Source organism: Dreissena polymorpha, chromosome 13 (genome assembly GCF_020536995.1).
Source record: "Dreissena polymorpha isolate Duluth1 chromosome 13, UMN_Dpol_1.0, whole genome shotgun sequence".
Classification (NCBI taxonomy): domain Eukaryota; kingdom Metazoa; phylum Mollusca; class Bivalvia; order Myida; family Dreissenidae; genus Dreissena; species Dreissena polymorpha.
The window spans coordinates 46,791,140-46,814,204 of record NC_068367.1 but is presented as its reverse complement, the minus strand read 5'-3'; the positions used below and the strand labels follow the sequence as shown (position 1 = coordinate 46,814,204).

The 23,065-nt window shown below is 35.0% G+C and overlaps 1 protein-coding gene across 1 annotated transcript in view; it reads right to left on the bottom strand.

Annotated features, from left to right (window-relative positions):
* Window positions 1-7,501: 7,501 nt before the first annotated feature.
* The window catches only part of LOC127854923 (coiled-coil domain-containing protein 93-like), a 58,456-nt gene continuing 42,892 nt past the window's right edge, over window positions 7,502-23,065 (bottom strand). The window contains exons 15-21 of the mRNA XM_052390030.1: window positions 20,752-20,823; window positions 11,420-11,528; window positions 11,054-11,136; window positions 10,518-10,555; window positions 9,982-10,066; window positions 8,261-8,374; window positions 7,502-7,889 (exon numbers count right to left, since the gene is read on the bottom strand). Coding sequence (XP_052245990.1) covers window positions 7,845-7,889; window positions 8,261-8,374; window positions 9,982-10,066; window positions 10,518-10,555; window positions 11,054-11,136; window positions 11,420-11,528; window positions 20,752-20,823 — 546 coding nt within the window. The 3' untranslated portion in view covers window positions 7,502-7,844. The remainder of the gene's footprint in view (window positions 7,890-8,260; window positions 8,375-9,981; window positions 10,067-10,517; window positions 10,556-11,053; window positions 11,137-11,419; window positions 11,529-20,751; window positions 20,824-23,065) is intronic.

The following is a 23,065-nucleotide window of genomic DNA, read 5'->3' as shown; positions in this document are numbered from 1 at the left end:
AATAATATTGTGAATTTTATTCTTATAATGATGAAATTGTTCATCTTTAACATGAAGTTCAAAAAACAAGTACCAAATTTTAATTGTTTTATCCATAGTCTTAAACTTAAAGTCCAGATTGAGAAAGAAATAGCCCTCAGTAATGACACATTACAAAACTTTGAACAAAAATGGAATCGGATTAAATTCTCATGATGCTTGTCCTCTTATATACATTTCACTCTAATGTAAATTATCTTTCTAAAATATTTTTGTATGTTTTTTTTTCAATCTTATAAGATCATTTTGAATATACAACGAAACACACAAGTCCAGTATGCTTTCTTCCGACTTTATACAACTCATCATTTTTCATAACAATTCTTCTATTATTTTTTTCTTTTCTCTTTAAAAAAAAAAAATACATATTAACATATCTTGTATAACATGTCTGAACTTTATTGCTTTGTACAATCACTATGTTGTTTATATTCATGTATACATTGTATGTATTATATTGAATAAAAAAATAAAAATAAATAAAAAAAAAAAAAAAAAAAAAAATATTTTAGATGAGGTGTCATTATTGGCGATAAGAGTTCAGACCTCGTGATAAATTATGCATTCAATTCCAAAAACTATTTACAATTCCAGTACATATAAGTTCCTTGTAGATCTTAAATAATCGCTTTGTATTTCGGTGTGACCTTATCATACATACACTAAATACTTAAATATTATATTTAAGAAAAGTGATACCGATGCAGTAATTATTTGTTCAAATCGCATTCATCGTCGAACTCCTATTATACCAACTTATTATCGAAATCTTGTTTTACTTACTAATTATGTGCGTCCTGTATAACCTGTTTATCACATTTACACATCAGTGACCTTAAACATATTCCAAAGAAATATAGCTTGATAAGATGATGATGAGTTAGTCGACCTACATTGCATTTACAGTTTCAGCAGAAGTATTTCCAGCGATGAAAACTAGTTAAAAAAAGGCCACATCATCGGATAATATTGTTTATAAATAAATCAGTTAACCCACTATTACATTCCGCTTCTACGCACATAACGTGTCCATGACAAAGTTATCACGAACTATCGGTTATAAGATCAAGAACAGCCGTATACCAGCTGAAATAAAAATACAATTAAAACTATTATAGTTGAAAAGCACAATATTTTCCTTTGATATGAGTTCACGAGTTTTATTGAAACATTTATGTATATATCTGTTTTTCACGAAGCATATATTCTATAAGTACACGTTTCCATAACGTTTATAATGCAAAATTATCAATTTAAACGGACTTGTTAGATGATTGACCAAATAACAATTTAAAAAAAAAAGTGTTTTAGATTTAAAAATGATAAATGTATAATATTAAAACATGCAAAATAACACTCCTTACAAAAAATGCTTTTGTTAAATCATCAATGGAAATCGAAAATTTTGCAACTCTCGTAGCGCTTTTCATAGATAATTTAGCAACTACGTGTAGTACAAATCAAGCATTTTAATGACCGCATAGACTTGAAAGTCAACGTGGCTGTAGTGGTAGAGTCTTCACTTTTGCTTCAAAAGGCCTCGGGTTCGAGCCACAGGGATTACTAATTTAAATGTTATATTTTTCCTATGTATAATAACAACAAACTATTCCACATAATACAATTAGTAAATTCACAAAAATAAGAAAGTTTATGAAAAAGTCGCATTAACAAGTTACTTCATTGCGAGCCTGAAAACATTATTCACATTGTTTCGTGATTACGTAAATAATCGTATACTGGTATACTGGTGTGCCGGATTAGAAATGAGTAGAAGCATGTTTTTAAAAGGTTTTGTTCTATATAATCCATATTATTCGCTAAATGAAGACCCCCATTTAATCCTTGCAATCAAGCTCCAAGTGTACCGGCGATAGAAAAGAATATTTTTTTTTAATTGAAATAATTTGCGCAGATGATATTAATGCACGAAAACACATTAATAGAAACCAAATCATACACATGGACCGATAAAAAGTTAACTTGATCTAGTACACCGTACGTAACATTTCTTTGCGTTCCTTATTAACCATATACATTAAATACACTGTACGGGCACAATACAGATAAACAATACACGTGTCAATATGTTCGTCAAAAGAATTTCGTTTATACGGCTTTCCTGCAATAAGTAACACACATGTGAAAAACAATCAATGTCAATGAGCTGTTTATATTATTGCAAAGTAACACCAAAACACAAAACCGCGAATTAATAAAATACGTTTGATGATAGTAGTGAATAAAGTATAGAAGGCTCGTATGCAAACAAAACACTGTAGCAATTTAAACGAAAAAAAGTACTCCTAGTATGTTACTGTATGACATAATAACATAATGCATATATATTTATCATTCTTTCAAAAAGAGTGATTTGATATAATACCTCAGTCACAAATAGACACCGATCACCGTCCGATCAGCGGCCGACGTATTTTTCCGCTCATCGGGCTGGCGACCGGCCGATGATCGCAGGGAAACCGGGCCAATTTGTAGCATCGGGCGGCGTCCGGATTAATTTTAAGTCTCACTTAAAATTTTACCCGACGTCGGGCCCGGGAAGGAATCGAGTTGAGATCGAAACAAGATCGGACGATCAACGCACGGGTATCGCCCGTCGATCGCCCGACATCGGATTCATTGAACGTGTATCGGCAAAAGTAAAGGTATTTTCCATAGGCATATACATCGGCCGGCGACCGTTTGATTGCCGGAGGGCCTCCGCACGATGCCCGACGGACGCCGGACGATGCTCGTTATAATACACGTACAATGAATCCGATGTCGGGCGAACGCCGGGCGATAACCGTTCGTTGATATTCCGATCTTTTTTCGATCTCAACTCGATTCCTTCCCGGGCCCGATGTCGGGTAAAACAAACTGTGATATAAAAAATGACCCGATGTACGTGCGATCATCGGCCGGCGCCTGCCCGATGAGCGAAAAAAAAACGTCGGCCGCTGATCGGACGGTGATCGGTGTCTATTTGTGACTGAGGTTTTAAACTTTGTCACTCATCGGACGGCGGACGGCTCCGACGTGTCCAGTCTTCCGATGCCTGGAGATCGGACAAATCGGCCGGCGAGCGGGTTATTTGTTATTTGTGACTGAGGCATTACTTAATGTTTTGTTTTTACAATTTACCGTGTGTATGTGGAAAAAACATTCTTCTGGTACACGATGTTTTTATTTTCAAGAAAAAAGAATTTAACTTGACAAAGGTAAATACACAACACGGTACCTCTTTGAAATCTTTGACAGTTTTGAAAAAAAGACGCTGCTAATCCACAAGGTTCAGGTATTTATCATACCGTTGATAGCGGCGCATTTTCTTCTCTTGTTGTCCTTGCTCAACCTGAAGATTAACGTCAGATTTGTGCTGTTTGTATTGTTGTGATTATTTTGGAGTTGATTTACCCAGACGAATTTTTTGTTTTGGTCGTTTGCTTTTTTCATCGATATGATGACGGTAAACATTTGTATTGTTGGGGTGGCATACCGTTGTGTTAGTATAGGTCTTTGCTTTCGTTTGTATCATGGTTGTAAATATTGTTATCGACATGGGTTTGCATACCTCGAGTTTTTTTGTTTATAATGCGCCAACTGCACCCGGGTGGAAACGTTAATTTATTGTGGGGATTGCATCTATAACCCAATCATCTCATCACACCTCAGTTTTCGAAGTGCCTCGTAATGTCCAAATTATATATACTCGATCCCCATGAGAGAGAGAGAGAGAGAGAGAGAGAGAGGGAGGGAGAGGGAGAGAGAGAGGGAGAGGGAGAGAGGAGGGGGGGGGACGGAGGGATGGACGGAGGGAGGGAGGAGAGAGAGATGAGAGACGAAAAGGAGCAGAATGAACCTTCTCGTCTCCAGCCTTAATTATCTAGCGCGTCTCTCTCGCTCTCTCTCTCTCGCGCGTTCTCCTCTTTTTTTTTCTCTTTCTCCCCTGTCTTTCTCGCTCTCGCTCATCTCGCTCTCTCTCCTCGCTCTCGCTCGTCGCTCTCGCCTCTCTCTCTCTCTCTCTCGCGCGTCTCTCTCTCGCTCTCTCGCGCTCTCTCTCTCTCTTTCTTTCTTTCCTCGCTCTCTCTCGCTCTCGCTCGCGCTCTCGCTGCTCGCTCTCTCGCTCGCTCTCTCTCTCTCGAGCGGCTCCGCTCGAGAGAGAGAGAGAGAGAGAGATGTACATATATATAGAACCATCTTCTGCAACTGTGGTCAAAGGCAGAGAAGTCTCGTCCACATTTTATTGTATTGTAAAGCTGTAATAGGTAATGTCAATATTGTAAGCGACACTAGTGCAAGGACCATAATCACCGAGTCCTCCTACTCCTTCAAGCCCCGAAGTAGTGCGGGGAAGGGTAAGTAAAGCGAGCCCTATTTTAATTCGGGCTCAATCGTAACGTTCTCTGGTTCAACTGAATGCTTTACAAATGGTGTTTTGGTACACAAAAAGAAAGTATCATGATTTGGTCATTTTTGCTGCACATATGCACACGTACTTTCTATTTTGAGAGGAAATGGTATGTAAACAACCAGTTTCTTTGAGGGCATGTAGGTAAAATCTAGATATGCGGAAGGTTTTCTTCAAAATCATCATTTAACTGTTCTAATTGCCACTATATGACAACTTAGAAAGGTCCTAACGTTTTTTTAAATGCGATTCGACATTATGTTTCTGTACATTTACTCGCACCAAATCCCCTGATATTGAAATAAATGACAAATATCGCAAAAAATAAACACATACTTAATTGACGTAGATTGTGTCAAAGACTTACGGTAATAAGTGCAACCTATGCAATCTCTTCGGCTCTTTTATTAACGTGTGAGATGAACGGCCGTGTATATGATGTAATGTTTGTTGTTTAACTGTCCTTGTTTCATGTCTTCGATCTTCACATTTGTTTGCAAATCTGCTACTCAGGAATGCATACAACCAGTTAGTAATAAGTCGAACGTGTGATGCTTGTAAAATTTTACTGTCGATTATTTATTTGAAAATATAAAATATACCACGCGCAATTTAAAAACACACTAGTAATTTGTGTTTTATTTCAATATGTCACATTCTCGATTAATAATTGAGTCTTGATATATGCCATACATATACATCAAAGAACTCGTTGCTTACTTACTTGCCAACTAGTCATTTGATGGGAGCTTCGCTGATGGTTCAGTGTCCGCAGAGACTCGTAATCTGTCATTATACTTTCATGGGCGGCCTTTTGATGTATAGCATATTTTTCATAAAGGTTAGTGCTGGGTGATTTCGAGCAGATGTTGTACCGGAGGGGTATATTGGAACGATTGTATCGGCAATTATTCCTTTTACTACGATCTAGCAAATGAGATGCCAAAATGTATTTGCAATATAGGTAATCATAGAAAAAGCATTTGAGACAATGTGTAATAAATACGACACATTGGTTTCGATTTTTAGTTCACTAAGAATGAACATTATCAGCGTAAATAATTTGCTGAGTGCAAAGGAGTCAAAAGTGTGCAGGGATTGTTTTGTGTATTCGTATAACTTGTTGATATAAATGGACATATGGTTATTAACGTGTGCGTGTTACAAATGATAAGGAAAGTATAATTGAATACCCATTATACGCCACTTTATGGCAACAAAAAACATATTGCTTATGGGTACAAACTATAGTTCGTCGTTCGCTTTTAGAAGATTGGCCATGTGTTTCTCTGTCAGCATACACATACCGTATACTATGAAATATGCAAGGGGATGTCATATACAACAAATACCAAAGAAAGCAAAATCATCTTATTTAACGCAGCAAATCAATATATTGAATAATTGATATAGCGATATTCAAACGCCAAAGACATCTACACCCTCTAGTCTTTTAAGGCGTGTAGCCAATTGCTTAAATACCTAACGAAATATGAGCACCGTTCTGTGAAAACTGGGCTTAATGCATGTGCGTTGTGTCGTTACATATTAGCTTGTGCAGTCCGCACGGGCTAATAAGGGACAAATCTTTCCGTCTAGACTGGACTTTGGTTTAAAAGAGACTACAAAACGAAACATTCATTAAAAAGCGGCAAGTGTCGTCCCAGATTAGTCACTACGGACTCCACGAGCTACACTGGGACGGGACTACGCAAATTCATCAAGCCAAGTTTTGTACAGAACGCGACTCATATTAACAACAAAACAATGCCTTAAATGGTTACACATCGGATCACCGCCTTGGTACGGTCCACAAAAACATTATATAAAACGAAATAAATATTCGCTTATTGTGGTTTTTCGTAAGAAAATTGTTACTAACGCGTTAATATTTTAGTTTCCTTGTCAATTACTGGCGAAGAGAAATCAGACTCGGCGATAGGCACTGCAGCCAATCTCTTAAAAATTCCAATCCCAATACAGGTTAGTTTTGGTAGACCTTGAATAATCACTTTATTTTGCCGTGTGACTTTTATAAATACATATGCTGAACAGGCTTTCAAAAATAGAAAGACCGATGCACTCATTTCTTGTTAAAAGCGCATGCTTGAACTCATATTTTACCTTCTTATTATGTGCGTTATATAAAATCTGTTTACCATGATTATCCAACAAATCAGTAACCTAAAAACTACCCATATGAAATGCAATATAATCAGATGAAATATAACCAGTAGGTTATCGACCTATATTTCATTCACAATTTCAGCAGTCAATATTTTCAGCGACGCAACAAATTTAACGAGACCGCATTATAGGTAAAAAAATTATTTAATAATTATCATAAATAAAACCATTATATTCTGCTTCAACTCAACTAAAATTTCAATGACCCAGTGACCACTAATTAGTGATTACATGATCAAGAAAAGCCTTAACAAATACCACCATAACACTTTTTTTTCAAAAGCTCAATATTTGTTTTAATTTAAGTACACGATTTAAACAATCATGTTGATATCTTTTTACTCCTAGCATATATTCTACAAGTACACCTCTCCATATTCCTTTATAATGTTATATTAAACATTTTCAGGGACTTGTTCACAGATTGGCAAAGTAATTTGTAAGTGTATTAGATTCAAACAGAATAAACGCTATTTAAACATGAACAATACCATTCCTGTCTAACAAAAAAGCTTTTTTTTAACAGTATAATCGTTAATCGAAATCAGAAAATAATAAAGCGTGTTATCGATTATTAGGCAAAAACTTATATTACCAAAATAGCGTTTAAACTAGCTCATATCCGTAAAAGCCTGCCTGGTATACGGATTAATTTTCATTCGAGAAGCCTCGGGTTCAAGACCCCAGGTATAGCACTTCTTCAAGCTTTAAGTAAATTCATAGCCCAACATTTGTCAAAAGAACGTAAATCTGTGAACAAGTCCTTCTAGCAAGTTGAATGCGTGATTGAAAATAAAATTCACATTCTTTCGCGAACACAGGAATAATCGTATACGGGTGTATCAGATAAGAAATGAGTAGGGGTATTTTTAAGGTTTTGTTAAATGTCATTCATTAAATGATTGCCACCATGTTATGATGTACATCCTTTCATATAGGCTCAAAGTGCACCGGCAATCAAAAAGAAAATTACAGGTTTGACAGATGGAAATAATTTGCGAAAAAGGTATTAATGCATAAAAACACATAAATAGCAAACTTACAATACACGTGGGCCGATAACAATTTTATTGTATAATTTTGTAATACATGTTCTACACTTTTTTCATAACAATGCTTTTAACACGATTTACTGATAGCTCTTTGCATCAAGTTTCATCGTTCGTATGCACTGTCCGACCACAATACACATAAACCAGTGTCAATATCATTTCTGTGTCTTCGCCAAAAGAATTTCGTTTTTACGGCACTCCTGCAATAAGTATCGCATACGTGAAAATAAACATATTGTCATAACATGTAAATGACATTTCAAAGAAACAGTAAAATACAATACTTCGATGAAATAAAATATAAATTTAAATAAAGTATTATAGTAACTGATTACATGCACAGTAGGCTTGTATGCATATAAAATCACCGTATTATCTAAAACCTTACATACTCCAAGCATGTAAATGTCTTGACTTAATAATAGTAAATACAGATTTAAAATTCTTTGAAAAGGATTAAATGATAATAATGAATATAGGGCATTTACAATCTAAAGTGTTAACGTGTACAATTTTTCCTGATATTTTAGGCAAAAATTAATTTAAACTTGACAAAGACACGGCACGATACCTCTTGGAAATCTTTGACAGTTTTGAAGTAAAGACGCTGCTTTTCCACAAGGTCGAGATATTTATCATTGAGTTGATCGCGGCGCATTTTTTCCTCTTGTTTTCTTTGCTCAACCTGAAGATAAATATCAGATGGACATGGTAACGTGCTTTTTGTTGTTGGTTTTGTTATGAATATTTGGGAGATGACATACCTAGACGGTTTGAAGTGTTGCTTTGCTTATCTTCATGATGGTAAATATAGTTAGTTTATGAGGTGGCACGCCGTTGTGTTATTTTCGCTGTTTGCTTTTTTCTGCATCAGGACGGTAAATATTGTTATTTTATGGGGTTGCATACCGGCGTATCATTTTAGAAAATTCCTCTTCATATGCATATAGATGGTAAATGGTGTTATTGATTTGGGGGTGACATGCCTACTGTTAATTTTGTTGGCAACTGCATTCGGGTGGTAAACACGTTTTATTTATTTTGGGGATGGCATACTTTTTGTTATTTCATTCGTTTCCTTTTTTCAATTCCTTTTGGTTATTAATTCTGATGTTTGCGTTTGTGTTTGGGTGTTTTCGTGTTTCAACTGACTTGGGTTGTTTATTTGTTTGCATGGCTTAAAATTCCTTACTATAAGCTTTTTATGAGCAAGAAAGTGATAATGAAATAATTGCATTTAACTTACAAATAAACACCATTCTGCTCTGTAGTAACTGAGGTTTTGGTGGAGGGGAGGCAAAGGTCGAATGGGTGTTGATTAAATTGTTTTAGAAAAAGCCATACTATGTGACTTTCTTTCGGTGAATATGTTTATAAACGCACACAACAAGTCGAATGATAATTATCTAAAGGAGTAGACTTTTTACGGAAATGTATACAGTTGTATAATTGTTTTTCGGAAATATATGTACAAGTATTATATTTTGAAACACTTCCATGCAAGCAAATTATTTGGCAATATAATCCATGGTCTATATTTATATTAGCCAAGTTTTTACAAATTCGACGTCGATACGACACACTCATCTGTATCTCAGTCATCAAAGTTCCTGGCAATGTCAAAATAATATATGCTCGATTCCCATGGGACACAAATGGTGCTACGGTTTGGGTTATGTGTGATGTGTAATGCGTTATGCACACCTGATGCTTGAATGAGTCTGGAAAGAAATGTCTCAAATGTCGTATGAGCTGTAATTATAACTGTGCTAAAGATAGAACCATAGAACCATCTACTACAACTGTGGTCAAAGCGAGAGAAGTTAATACGCGGTCCTCATTGAATTGAAACGAATAGAAATGTATACATGTTTGCAAGTGAATACTTTTATGGTACCAATTAAAGGGATTTTTCCACTTTATTTAATGAAAGTTATTTTATAAAAAACTGTAATATTTGGAAAAGTTTTACATAGTTATAATAACATAAAAAACTATATAATAAATAAAATAATATATAATAAATAAATGTGCCTGCACTTGGGTTCAAACACGGGAAACTAGAAGCTAAAGTTAACAGCTCCAAACTGTGAACAAGTCCTGTTAACAAGGATCAGTAAATGTCTTCACCCAATAAAAAGGAACGCTCATTTCCGTTGTGAATACCGGTATACTGGTGGAGGTAAACAAACTGTGATAGTACCATTCCTGAAAATATCCAACAAGTCAACAGGTTCACACCTTAACTATGTTATTCTACACTCTGTAATATAACAATAAACAGGAACGCACCTTAGCTCTGTTGTTTTTCACTCCTTCGACTATTTGTTCAAACTGCTTCAGAAACTGTTCCTTGTTTGCCGCCGACGACATGGCTCTAGTGTAAACAAACGCAAGGTTGTGAGAGATTGGGGATAGGCGATTGGACTGTACAAAGTTTATAAGCACACGTACCGCACTTAAGTGTTTGTTATAGTAGGAAACATGTATATACCAATACACCGATAAATTCAAGTTACCCTGAATATTATGTAGAAACTGATTCCAAAACGATACATTAAAACGGATTGAACAATACAGATAACATAATAAGCATACATTTTTTTTACTTCCAACCGAGTAATTATTATTGTTGTATACAGAAAAACAAGAGCTGATAGACCTGTGAGTAAAAGTGGTACACATATTTATAAATGCTTAACATTGTGGTACCAAGCAATATAAATTCAATAGAGTATTTAAAGCAGAAAAGAGTTGTGTTTTCTATTCAATTTTATAGGAACATAAAATTTACACTTCATTTTTCTTTTTGATTTTGTTTAACTTACTGATTGAAATTGTCGTAGATTGAACTCAGTAGATTAACCTGCAAAAGAAATGCATCAATTAAAACCATTTCGTTTAACAATCATTGTTATTATTTCCTGTTATTTAACATATCAAAATAGTTTATATAAAATAATATATTATTGATGCAAAAAGTGAAATTGTATTCTTTTAAAAATTGCATTTTTAAAAAGAGAAATAAACCCAATTGTTTCTTATGTCATAAACACACAGACTGGTTTATTTCCGGTGTGTTTAATTCCGACTTTTGTTGAATGATTCATTACAGACTTCCAGCTTTTGGGGTTACCATTGCAGTGTGCAACACTAATTACATAAGTGAATACATGTTACACCTTGATTTTGTTTTAATCGACATAGATGTGTGGCCACATTGTCCGATCGTTGCTTTAAGTCTGACCAATGTCTCCTTTGTATTTCAGTCATAAGTAATTGGTCATTTGCCTTAAAAAAAGATGTCAAAAACGTATCTCCTGATAATGTTTCTAGAGTTTCCTATAGTATACTGACACCTCACCTCTTTATTCAGGTAGAGTTTTGTATCATCTAAAGTGTTATATAATGTGAAGAACTGTTTTGTCTCTTTGTGCGTGGCCGCCACTGAAAAATGTGGACATGTGAAAGTAAAAAAAATCTTTTTTTTAAAGATGATTTTAAATCTAATATTAGCATTAACAATATTAATACAAAGATTAATTTATTTCATAATATTAACTTCATGGAAAATGAACGCATATGCAAACAATTTAATACTTTTGCTATCTATGGATCGATCAAGCAACACGTTAAGTAAGACAAAGCTTTTGTGGAAGTGAATGAAAATTAGACTTTCAAAAAGGAAGCCTGTACACATAATTTTTAGTATCATGTTGAAGTAGTGAACCTTGATTGTATAGTTCTACGAATCTTCTTTGGTACTGGCTCAATTCAGCTCTGGACGGAACCTCATCTATTTTCCGCTGCAGTCCCGCTATATCTCTGTTCTTACGAGCCTGTTGGAAATATATGACATATCGTTTAAAAATACGAGCTTCGTCATAGACAAAACAGCAGTCTTCTACATGGTTAATGTTTTTAAAGTAACATCAGGATCTCCTTATGTTTTTGTAACCTTTTGTAAAAATGCAGATGTTAATAGCCAGCTGTTTCTTTAACTATAGCAAACACAATGTCAACTTGTACACAAACATAAATAATCGGAATATTAACCATAAGACCCACTATGCACCATCCAAGTTTCATCCATCTCGAAGAAGTACTTTTTGGGTTGTGGCAGGAAAAAGATTCTGTTTGTTTGTTTTTTTCATTTATTTCTGTTACCATTAGCATACCACATTTTTTTCTGACAAAAAATGAAAAAAAAACGTGTATTGTCCCCATAAAATTCTCTATTCACATACTGAGTTTCATACTGTCCCCATAGGATTCTCTATTCACATACTGAGTTTCATACTGTCCCCATAGGATTCTCTATTCACATACTGAGTTTCATACTGTCCCCATAGGATTCTCTATTCACATACCAAGTTTCACATGGTGCCCAAAGGATTCTCTATTCAAATACCGAGTTTCATACTGTCCCCATAGGATTCTCTATTCACATACCAAGTTTCACATGGTGCCCAAAGGATTCTCTATTCAAATACCGAGTTTGTTATGGTCTCCATAGGATTCTCTATTCACATACCGAGTTTCATATGGTCTCCATAGGATTCTCTATTCACATAACAAGTTTTATATGGTCTCCATAGGATTCTCTATTCACATACGGAGTTTCATCAATACATCCCATGTTTTTATAGCTATCTCAAGATCCAGATTTTTTTTGGATGGAAAGAGTGATAGAAAAACAAAACTTTAATTAATAACTTTCATACTAATCACATACTGATTGTTATCAATCTAGCTAATAAGAGATGTGTTCATCAGAAACACAATTAGTGTAGCAAATGAGACCCTAAATATGGGACCAGAGTAGTCTATGAAAGCCAACAGCAAGTTTTATATATCAAAATGTAGGTCTAAGTCTGAATTTTATTGTAATGGGTATTATTTTTTCCGTAAGTGTTGGCGTCAAAGATGGCCGCCAAAAACAAAAAAACATCGTAAGTTGAATAGTTGTCCATATTAAGCATTCTTTCATGACAATTTATATATTTTATTTTATAATACATAACATTATACATTCAAATAGACGTTTTCAGTGAAAATAGCAGAAAAATTCTTGTAATACATATTTGTAAACCATTTATTTGAAATAAAATGAATAAAAAACACTCATGCGGATGCTGTTTTTAATAATATATTGATATATAATAAAATATATTGAGATTATCACAGTTTAAATTATGATTGGTTCAATTATTTAACTTAATTTTTAAATAATCCTTTAAAAATGTAAAGTATGCATTTACATCAGGATCTCGTTCAACCCTATGTTCCGCCCCTAATTTGTCAAATAGTTGAATAAGGTCACGCAAGCGAGACAATGGAATAAATTACTTTGAGATATAACTACAGTATTGGCAAAATAATGTAATAATATTAACATTGTAGATATAATTAGGTTTCAATTTCTAAAATTTACTTTTAAATAGTAGCTTTTACCAGGAAGCTCTGTTAGTCTAGAGATTAGCATGTATTGAATAAGAAATAAACGACTAGTTAACACAGGCATGTTGTTTGCTTTGCTTTGTTTAAATTTTATGTCATTAATGTTGAAATCTTATTAAATGATGAGAAGTCTTTAAATTAAAAAAAAAGCGCAATTGCAAACTATTTTGTTTGCGTGGCAAAATTCAAACATAGCTTTTTCACCTCAGACAGTAAGTGTGTGATTGCTTCCCTTTGTAATTATTAAGACATGACCTTGATGTTCTGTCTGCAGAAGACGAAACAAAAACAAATTTTGGCAAACATGTCATACAAAAGGTATGTATATAGTTTGTTTATTTGTAAAGTGATAAGCCTACTACATATATATGCAACACTTTTAAAGAAAGAAATTTAGAGTCTACTTAGAATTAAGAATAAAAACCTAGGCTTAAAGGCTTATTGTTTGGGGGTCAGAGCCCCCAATCTATTTCAAGGCATAAAAAGGCTATTAGTGTTATCTATTTGTTTATAAAAGTAATTACATATGAAAGTAATTGTGTTTTTCAATGTGTATGAATGGGAAATTATCAAATAATCAGCTTATAGTACACCCTATCTCTGTTGTTTTTTTAAACTTGAGTAGTATCCAGATTGATACAAATAACCGGATATTAGTAAATAAAACGTTATTAAAGTTTAATTTTGATATATTATAATTTTTCTGTTTTTCAGTTCACATTTTGAGAAACACATCTAAAGATGGATCTATAGCTTTTTTAGATGTTGACAAAATGTATGTTTGAGCTATTTAAAAGTATAGTTATTGGCTCTAAGATAGCATTCCACATAATGTAAATGTTTGACATTAGTTATTAACAAATTATTGTTTACAATGCATGCACATTTACTCAAAATTGACTTTTATAATAATACACTTTTTACAAACATAAGATGTGTAAAAGATGAAATTAACATAATTTGTTAAAATTTAACCTTATGATTTAACATATTGTTTGTTTAAGTGTGAAAATTTGTTTATGGGTCACCTCAACACAAAGCGTTTAATCATACTTCGAAGTGATGCAAATAGAGAACTGTATGCAGGCAGTGGAACTTGTGTCGAGGTTTACCAGTTAAGGGCAATTTTACCAACTTAACAAGATTAAGACTTAAATAATTACATCTTATATTTGTGTGCATACATAAGTTGTATTTGATTACTGCTAACCATGGGAAGAGGGACCAATCCTTGCAGTAATAAAATAATACTGAGTAAGCTCAACATAGTTCACTGTTAAGTACAATTTATAACAATATGTTTTGGTGATCACACTACACAAACTATTGATGATAATGGAAAGAGATGGAGGAGGATGGATGGTGATAATGGAGGATGTTGATGGATGATGATGCATATGATGGTGATACAATTTGATGATGATGATGATTATGATGGTGGTGATGATGGTGATGATGATGATGATGATGATGGTTATGATGATGATGATGATGATGATAATGGTGATAGAACTTTCCTAGAGAAAACATTCTTAACCCATTTATGCCTTGCGTCTAGAAAAAAGGCCTTGACAAACAGCGTAAAATAAATTGATCCAATTTAGAAGGATGGGAGAGTCCACTAGGCATAAATGGGTTAAACTTTAATCTTCCAGCTGTGACGGGTGCAACAGCAGACCAGTCCGGGTAAATCACTGATGGCAGAATGGAGGATCCCAATAATCAAACAACTCCTTTAAGAACAAGGTCTTCTTCAGAAAATTTCGACTGGGAACTGCAATGTTTCATTTGTGGAGAAAAATGTGATCCAAAAAGGGACAGTAATTGAAAGGTTATTCTAGAAGTTGGTCATTTGTTGAACAATCTAATTCCATAGATCCTAAAACAATATACTCAAAGGTCTTAGATTTTGCATATAAACGTCATGATGAGCGTGCTATTAATCGTCTTTTAAGTCTTCCAAATGGTGATCTTGTTGCTTTTAAGGCAAAATACCACCGAAAAAAGGGTTGTCTTGCAAGTTATTACAATACTGCTGATTTAAACATTGAAAAGGGTGACAGATACAATACCACTTACAAGACAGCTGCCAAAACTTTGAAAGTAGAATTTGAACACACAGTCATTGTTGAAAAACAAGTTGTTAAATTAACCACATTACGACAAAGATTTATACAGCTCTGTATTGATCATGGATGCCATGAAGCTCAAAATTACAAAACATCTTACCGTAAAAAACTTTTGAGTGAAATTTGGCCCGAATTATCGTTTATTCATAAGAGGGGAAAACCAGATCTTGTGTGTGATTCAACAAAAACACTCCAGGATGCAATTAGGGAAGCAAACCACGTTGAAAAACTAGCCCAGGCTGACAATGAGGTATCATATAATATCGAAGATGAAACCGACAGCTCAATTGTACATAGAGCTATAGGCATATTGAGAAAACATATATCTTCATCTGTTAAGAAGCTTGAAAATCAATATTATTCTCCTGATGAAATGACACTCAATGCTCAGAAAGACTTTCTTGACCCACTTCTTCTTCAAGCTGTGTATTGGTTGACAAATGAAAATGCATTTCAAGAAGCTGGTGATACAGAGCACATACTAAATGCAAAATGTCTTGCTATTGCAAGTGACTCATCATTACAAAGCAATTGGGGCGAAAGAGCTTTATTTACTCACAGGCAGAAACACTACTCACGTAGACAAAAAAGTTTCATCCCAATCCATGATGTTGTTCACAAGCTGACTGAAGATCATATGAAAATCCTGTTGACAGTTTATTGTATCACAGGCTGTGATACAACCAGTGGGTTTCATGGGAAAGGGAAGAAAAAAGTATTCAATTTGTTCATGAAATATGCCAAGACTTTCCAGAATGTGCATGATATAGGTGAACAATTGAACCTTCAGAAGTAACAAAAAGATGCCTGTGAAAAGTTTGTTGCTCTCCTATATGGAAATGAAAAGCTTACATTGAATGAAATCAGACGCATTCGAGCTGCAACATCTGCACATCCCAAAGCCTTGCCTACAACCAGAGACAGTTGTTATCTACACTGCCTCAGATGTCTTCTACAGCTCTGGATATGGCACCATTCCCTTGTTGCAGAACATGACTTGCCATCACTAACATTGTTTGGTTATCATTTTGATAGCAACAACAATTTAGTTCCAACAATGATGAATCAACCAATTGCTGCTCCAGAGCTTCTCAATGATCTGACGTGTGACTGTGAAATATGAGAGGACTTTACATGTCATTGTTTTGTAAACAAACAGCCATGCACAGCAGCCTGCAAGTGTACTGCAAATATGCACACACAAGATATGCTTTCTGCCAATTTGCATACCTTGACATTAGTGTTTGATCAAGATAGTGACATTTCTGATACTGAAGATTGATGTGTGTTCAAACAGCAGTAAATAGACGGTTTGACAGTTGCATTAGGATATAAAATAAATTATAAAATAGCATAATTGATAAGAATAACTTGTTTCACATAAATCAGAAAACATATTTTCCATGTATTACCTTGATATAACCCAAACAATTAATAAAATAATAACATATGGTCAAGTGTTTTCCAGTTTTTTTGTCATTTTATAGGTCAAACACAGTTCACTGAATCTTGTTATTATTGTCAACACGTTAGAAAAGTCGGTATTGTAAGTACAATGTACACTTCTCAATGCCATTTGTTAATTGTCTATATTGTTGTGACATGATATTGTTTTTTCCATAGAAAGACTGAACTTAAAGTTTACCGATGTACTGCTCTAGTATATGTTACTTGTTGACTTCACACTACTCGATTATGAAATATAATGTATTATCTTCAGAGATGCAATATTGAGTATCTATTGAGATTTGCTTATATTTCTGTATTACATACTTATCAATATTATTTATATTAATATTGATTTATTTGAGTTTTAAAAATGAAAAAAAAAATCGAATGACACAAGTGGTTTGTAACCTTTAACATTTTAGTAGAATGCAATCTTTCGGTTTTTATATTTACATCCAGTTGGTAGGATATTGTTAAGAAGTATGTTCAAAGATTGTTATATTGTTCATAACTGTGATTGTATGTCATTGCACAATAATTTTGACATGTTCATCTTATTTGAAAATAATGTATAAAACAGTATGATTTATATACATGTATGTGTCATAACACTCATGTGAGGTGGTTCCAAAAGGCATTTCTGAAATAAATGAATGTTTTGTGATGTTACATCCCTTTATTATAGTCAGTGAATGGTTTTGTCAATCTAAATGATAGTTTTTTGTATTAATCTTTATTTTCTTAAATACTTATCTTCAAGTTGATGGAAAAATAATGACCTAAGAACATGTACCAGATGTAAGTGGTGTGTAACCTTTAACATTGTTATAGTGTGTCACCTGTTTTAAATTGTAGATATAGTTGATAAACAGTTTATTATTGGTTTAAATGATTGTTATATTATTTGAAGCAATTGTGTATGTGTGTCATTTCACCATAACCATATCCATGACATGTGCATCTTAAATATAATATTGTATCTAACAGTATGTTTTATATATGTGTCACAAAACACATGTTAGCTTGTTCTAAACTGCATAACTGATATATTTCATGATTGTTATGTAATGTAAAATCTATGATAATACTCAGTAAATGATTGTGTTAATATAAATGACACTGTTTTTGTGTTATTTATTATTTTCTTGCATTTAAGTGTAGAACAAGTGTTATAATAGATACTAATTTCACATTTGACCTTCGTTTTGACCTTGACATTTTTTTATTTATGAACTGAGTTGTTGTTAATAATGTATTGTATAAATATACAATATTAAATATGTATTTTTAATACAATATGGTGTTGTTATTCAAAATAAATTTTATTTTAACTAATAAGGTTGATTTAATTTCGCCGTTACATATTAGTGTCGGCCATGTGGTACGCCATCTTGTTTTTTTACCATCTCCGACCTATTTGGAGAAAACGAAAGTCGTTTTCAAAAACTACAGACCTATACGAATATTTTGACATATAACACTTGAAGTTGAAAATCACAGACCAGTTACCCCCTAAAATAAGCTAGTAATGTGGGCCCGTTTGCTACACTAAATGCCCCCTATTGCGCCGCTTTGATATAAAATTTCTATTTATCATTTGGCAGGTATAGAAATCATCTCCCTTTAAAGCTTACTACTTCCCTTGGATTTTCTCCAATCCAAACGGGGGCGGGGGGGGAGGAGGGGGGGAAGGTCTGTAGACAGTCAAAAATGACCAAGTCAGACATCACAAAAAACCAAGGCCTGTGGTTTATCAAAGAGATCATAGCCAGATTCATCATGTATCTATGGACTCAAGTCCACAGGTATGTAATGAACCCTACCATTCACAAATTAGTACAGGAAAAAAAAGATAATTATATCATTTAAAAAAAAAACTTTGACAAATCAATCATTTGAGTCAAAATAAAAAATCTGTACAGTAACTGTGAAAAGAACTTAAATTCTTGGTAAGGAAATATATAATCTGAGATTTATAATTATATAAATTACTTCCCTTGAAAATAAGTGTCTCTAACAAATCTCTATTTTTAGAAGCAAATAATTAAAAGTCACTACTACCGTGAGTCCGTGACTGTAGATTCATCACTCAAAATGTGCAGCTCCATGAGAAACACATGCATGCCAAATATCAAAATGCTATGTTCAATATTGAACAAGGCTATTGTCAAGCAATATGGTCCCCTACCGGCTCCACCATTGTCAGAAATTCCACCATTTGCAGAATTTTTATTTTTTTGGTTGCCATAGCAACCAGAATTTTTGACGTAGGAACAAAATTAAATGATGTGCATAATGTCCATATTGCCATCTATCCATGTTCCAAGTTTATGAAAAAATATTCAAAACTTTTAAAGTTATCGCAGGATCCAGAAAACCACCATTTTCAGCTGTATTTCTAGTCTATTTGTTGCCATAGCAACCACAATTTTTGACATAGGAACACAAGGAAATGACGTGCATTATGTCCATATTGCCATCTATCCATGTTCCAAGTTTCATGAAAAAATATTAATAAAGTTATCGCAGGATCCAGAAAAGTGGGACGGACTGATGGACGGACTGACAGACAGAGCGCAAACCATAAGTCCCCTCCGGTGAAACCGGTAGGGGACAATAATTATCTCCCTTTAAAGCTTATTACTTCCCTTGGATTTGTATTTTTGACCTTAGACCTTGAAGGATGACTTTGACCTTGACCTTTTACCATGATGTGTTTGTCAGAAACACAATGCTGCCTACTGCGCCGCTTTGATTTATTTAACAAAAATATATAATTTGGCAGGTCAGATAATTATGTCCATTTAAAGCTTATTACTTCTCTTGGATTTGTTTTTTTCGACCCCGTGACCTAGTTTTTGACCAGGCATGACCCATATTCTAACTTGACCTAGATATTGTCTAGATACAACTTCTGACCAAGTTTGGTAAAGATCGGATGAAAACTATTTGAAATAGAGAGCAGACACGAAAAGTGTGACAGACTGACAGACAGACTGACAAACGAACAGTGCAAAAACTATATACCCCCTTTTGTTCTAAAGGTGGCATATAAACTTGTTGAGTTATCCCAGGATCCAGCTTTTTTTGACAGACGGACAGAAAAACGTAAACAAAAACAAAACATAAATAAAGTGCATATTCCCCATATGGCCTCTATCCATATACCAAGTATCATCAAACCTAGCACAAGAACCTTTTGAGTTATTGAAGAATCCAGATCTTTATTTTTATTTCCGTAACCATAGCAACCAACAATTAGTTTAGACTAAACCATGTGTTTCATAAAGTTAGCTTGAGTACTTTTAAAGTTATCACAAGATGTGGATTGAAGTTTCACAAATTTGTCAGTTACCGTATCAACTAAATTTGTGCCAGGCGAACAACAATTGGTTGCAAATTGGCCATAGCGGCCTCTATCTAAACACCAAGTTCCATCAACCAAGCTTAAGTTCTTCTAGCTTGAGTTATCAGAGGGTCAAGAATTGGATGGACAAAGGGACTAACGGGATCTAACACACGCTGACACATAATGGACCAGTGGTAGGCATATAGACTCAATCGGGTACACTGGTACCATTCTGTTAGTACTGTTACACCAGTAGGGGACTAATGAACATATTGTTGTAATTATAGACATTATAGATAATAACATCAGTGTTTAAAACTGAAAAAACAAACTACATTTGATACATATATTTGAATGAAGTTTTTAGGTTTATCCAATGATGTTTATATTTTGGATAGATGAAACATTACCAATTTATACATAATGGCAGATTAACACTTACATTTATGACTTAATCATAACTTATAAATATAAGTCATTTCCTGTCTATTTTGTGTAATAATATACATGTTAACACTAACATAAAGCAATTCAAAAAAATTACATTCATATGTAAACAATGCACATTGTAAAAACTGTACAAAAAAACATTCTTTATTAACTATACAAACTGTATATATATTTACCAGCTACAGTCTTATTTGAAATTTAAAAGCTGCATATTCCAGTATTTACCAGCAATAGTCTGATTTTATGCAGTTTCTCTTTGTCAGCATTGTACTGCTTCTCAATGAGACCGGCCCGTGCCTAAAACATAATACATTGAGTCGTGTTCTGAGAAAACTGGGCATAATGTATGTGGATATAGTGTAGTCCCAGATTAGCCTGTGCAGTTTGCACAGACTAATCAGGGACGACACTTTCTGCCTAAATTGGATTTTTGCTAAGTAGAGACTTCATTAAAACGAAAAATGTCATAAAAGCGGAAAGTGTCGTCCCTGATTAGCATTACAATCAGATCATTCATAACGCCCATAATTATTACTTACTATTAATAATTAATAATTTTTTAATAAAATTAATGGATAGATAAAAAAGATTAAATAGAAGTAAACAACATTGTCTTATCACTTCTCACTAGAAAAAAGCCTGGCATTATGTTTCAAATTTTATACACACAAAAAACATATTATAAACCACTATATTAAATACTTGACCTGTGGTCAACCATATAACATATATTCATAAATAACCATGTATAGGGCAACCATGTATAACATGAACTCAGTGTTTTGTTTCCAAAATGAAGAAAAGTAAGATTTCAAGCCAAGAAAACTAGCAAATCCTACCAAAGATAGTCACCATTTTACCATAATTGTGCAAACAAATAATTTGCGTAATTAGAAAGCTTTATTTTGTATTCAAACGAGGACGTGTTTTTTGGATAAGGGGAGTAGGTTGCATAGCACTATATACTTTACAGAATTTACCTGATCCTCAGACACGTCACTGTCCGACCCATGTTTCAGCCTGTCAATGCCTTTCTTACCTGATCCTCAGACACCTCACTGTCCGAGGCATGTTTCAGCCTGTCAATGCCTTCCTTCAGCCTCTTACCTGATCCTCAGACACCTCACTGTCCGAGGCATGTTTCAGCCTGTCAATGCCTTCCTTCAGCCTCTTACCTGATCCTCAGACACCTCACTGTCCGACGCATGTTTCAGCCTGTCAATGCCTTCCTTCAGCCTCTTACCTGATCCTCAGACACCTCACTGTCCGACGCATGTTTCAGCCTGTCAATGCCTTCCTTACCTGATCCTCAGACGCCTCACTGTCCGACCCATGTTTTAGCCTGTCAATGCCTTCCTTACCTGATCCTCAGACATCTCACTGTCCAACCCATGTTTCAGCCTGTCAATGCCTTCCTTACCTGATCCTCAGACATCTCACTGTCCGACCCATGTTTCAGCCTGTCAATGCCTTCCTTACCTGATCCTCAGACATGTCAATGTCCGACGCGTGTTTCAGCCTGTCAATGCCTTCCTTACCTGATCCTCAGACACCTCACTGTCCGACGCGTGTTTCAGCCTGTCAATGCCTTCCTTACCGGATCCTCAGACACCTCACTGTCCGAGGCATGTTTCAGCCTGTCAATGCCTTCCTTACCTGATCCTCAGACACCTCACTGTCCGAGGAATGTTTCAGCCTGTCAATGCCTTCCTTCAGGCTCTTACCTGATCCTCAGACATCTCACTGTCCGAGGCATGTTTCAGCCTGTCAATGCCTTCCTTCAGCCTCTTACCTGATCCTCAGACATCTTACTGTCCAACCCATGTTTCAGCCTGTCAAAGCCTTCCTTACCTGATCCTCAGACACCTCACTGTCCGAGGCATGTTTCAGCCTGTCAATGCCTTCCTTCAGCCTCTTACCTGATCCTCAGACACCTCACTGTCCGACGCATGTTTCAGCCTGTCAATGCCTTCCTTCAGCCTCTTACCTGATCCTCAGACACCTCACTGTCCGACGCATGTTTCAGCCTGTCAATGCCTTCCTTACCTGATCCTCAGACACCTCACTGTCTGAGGCATGTTTCAGCCTGTCAATGCCTTCCTTCAGTCTCTTACCTGATCCTCAGACACCTCACTGTCCGAGGCATGTTTCAGCCTGTCAATGCCTTCCTTCAGCCTCTTACCTGATCCTCAGACACCTAACTGTCCGAGGCATGTTTCAGCCTGTCAATGCCTTCCTTCAGCCTCTTACCTGATCCTCAGACACCTAACTGTCCGAGGCATGTTTCAGCCTGTCAATGCCTTCCTTCAGCCTCTTACCTGATCCTCAGACACCTCACTGTCCGAGGCATGTTTCAGCCTGTCAATGCCTTCCTTCAGCCTCTTACCTGATCCTCAGACACCTAACTGTCCGAGGCATGTTTCAGCCTGTCAATGCCTTCCTTCAGCCTCTTACCTGATCCTCAGACACCGCACTGTCCGAGGCATGTTTCAGCCTGTCAATGCCTTCCTTCAGCCTCTTACCTGATCCTCAGACACCT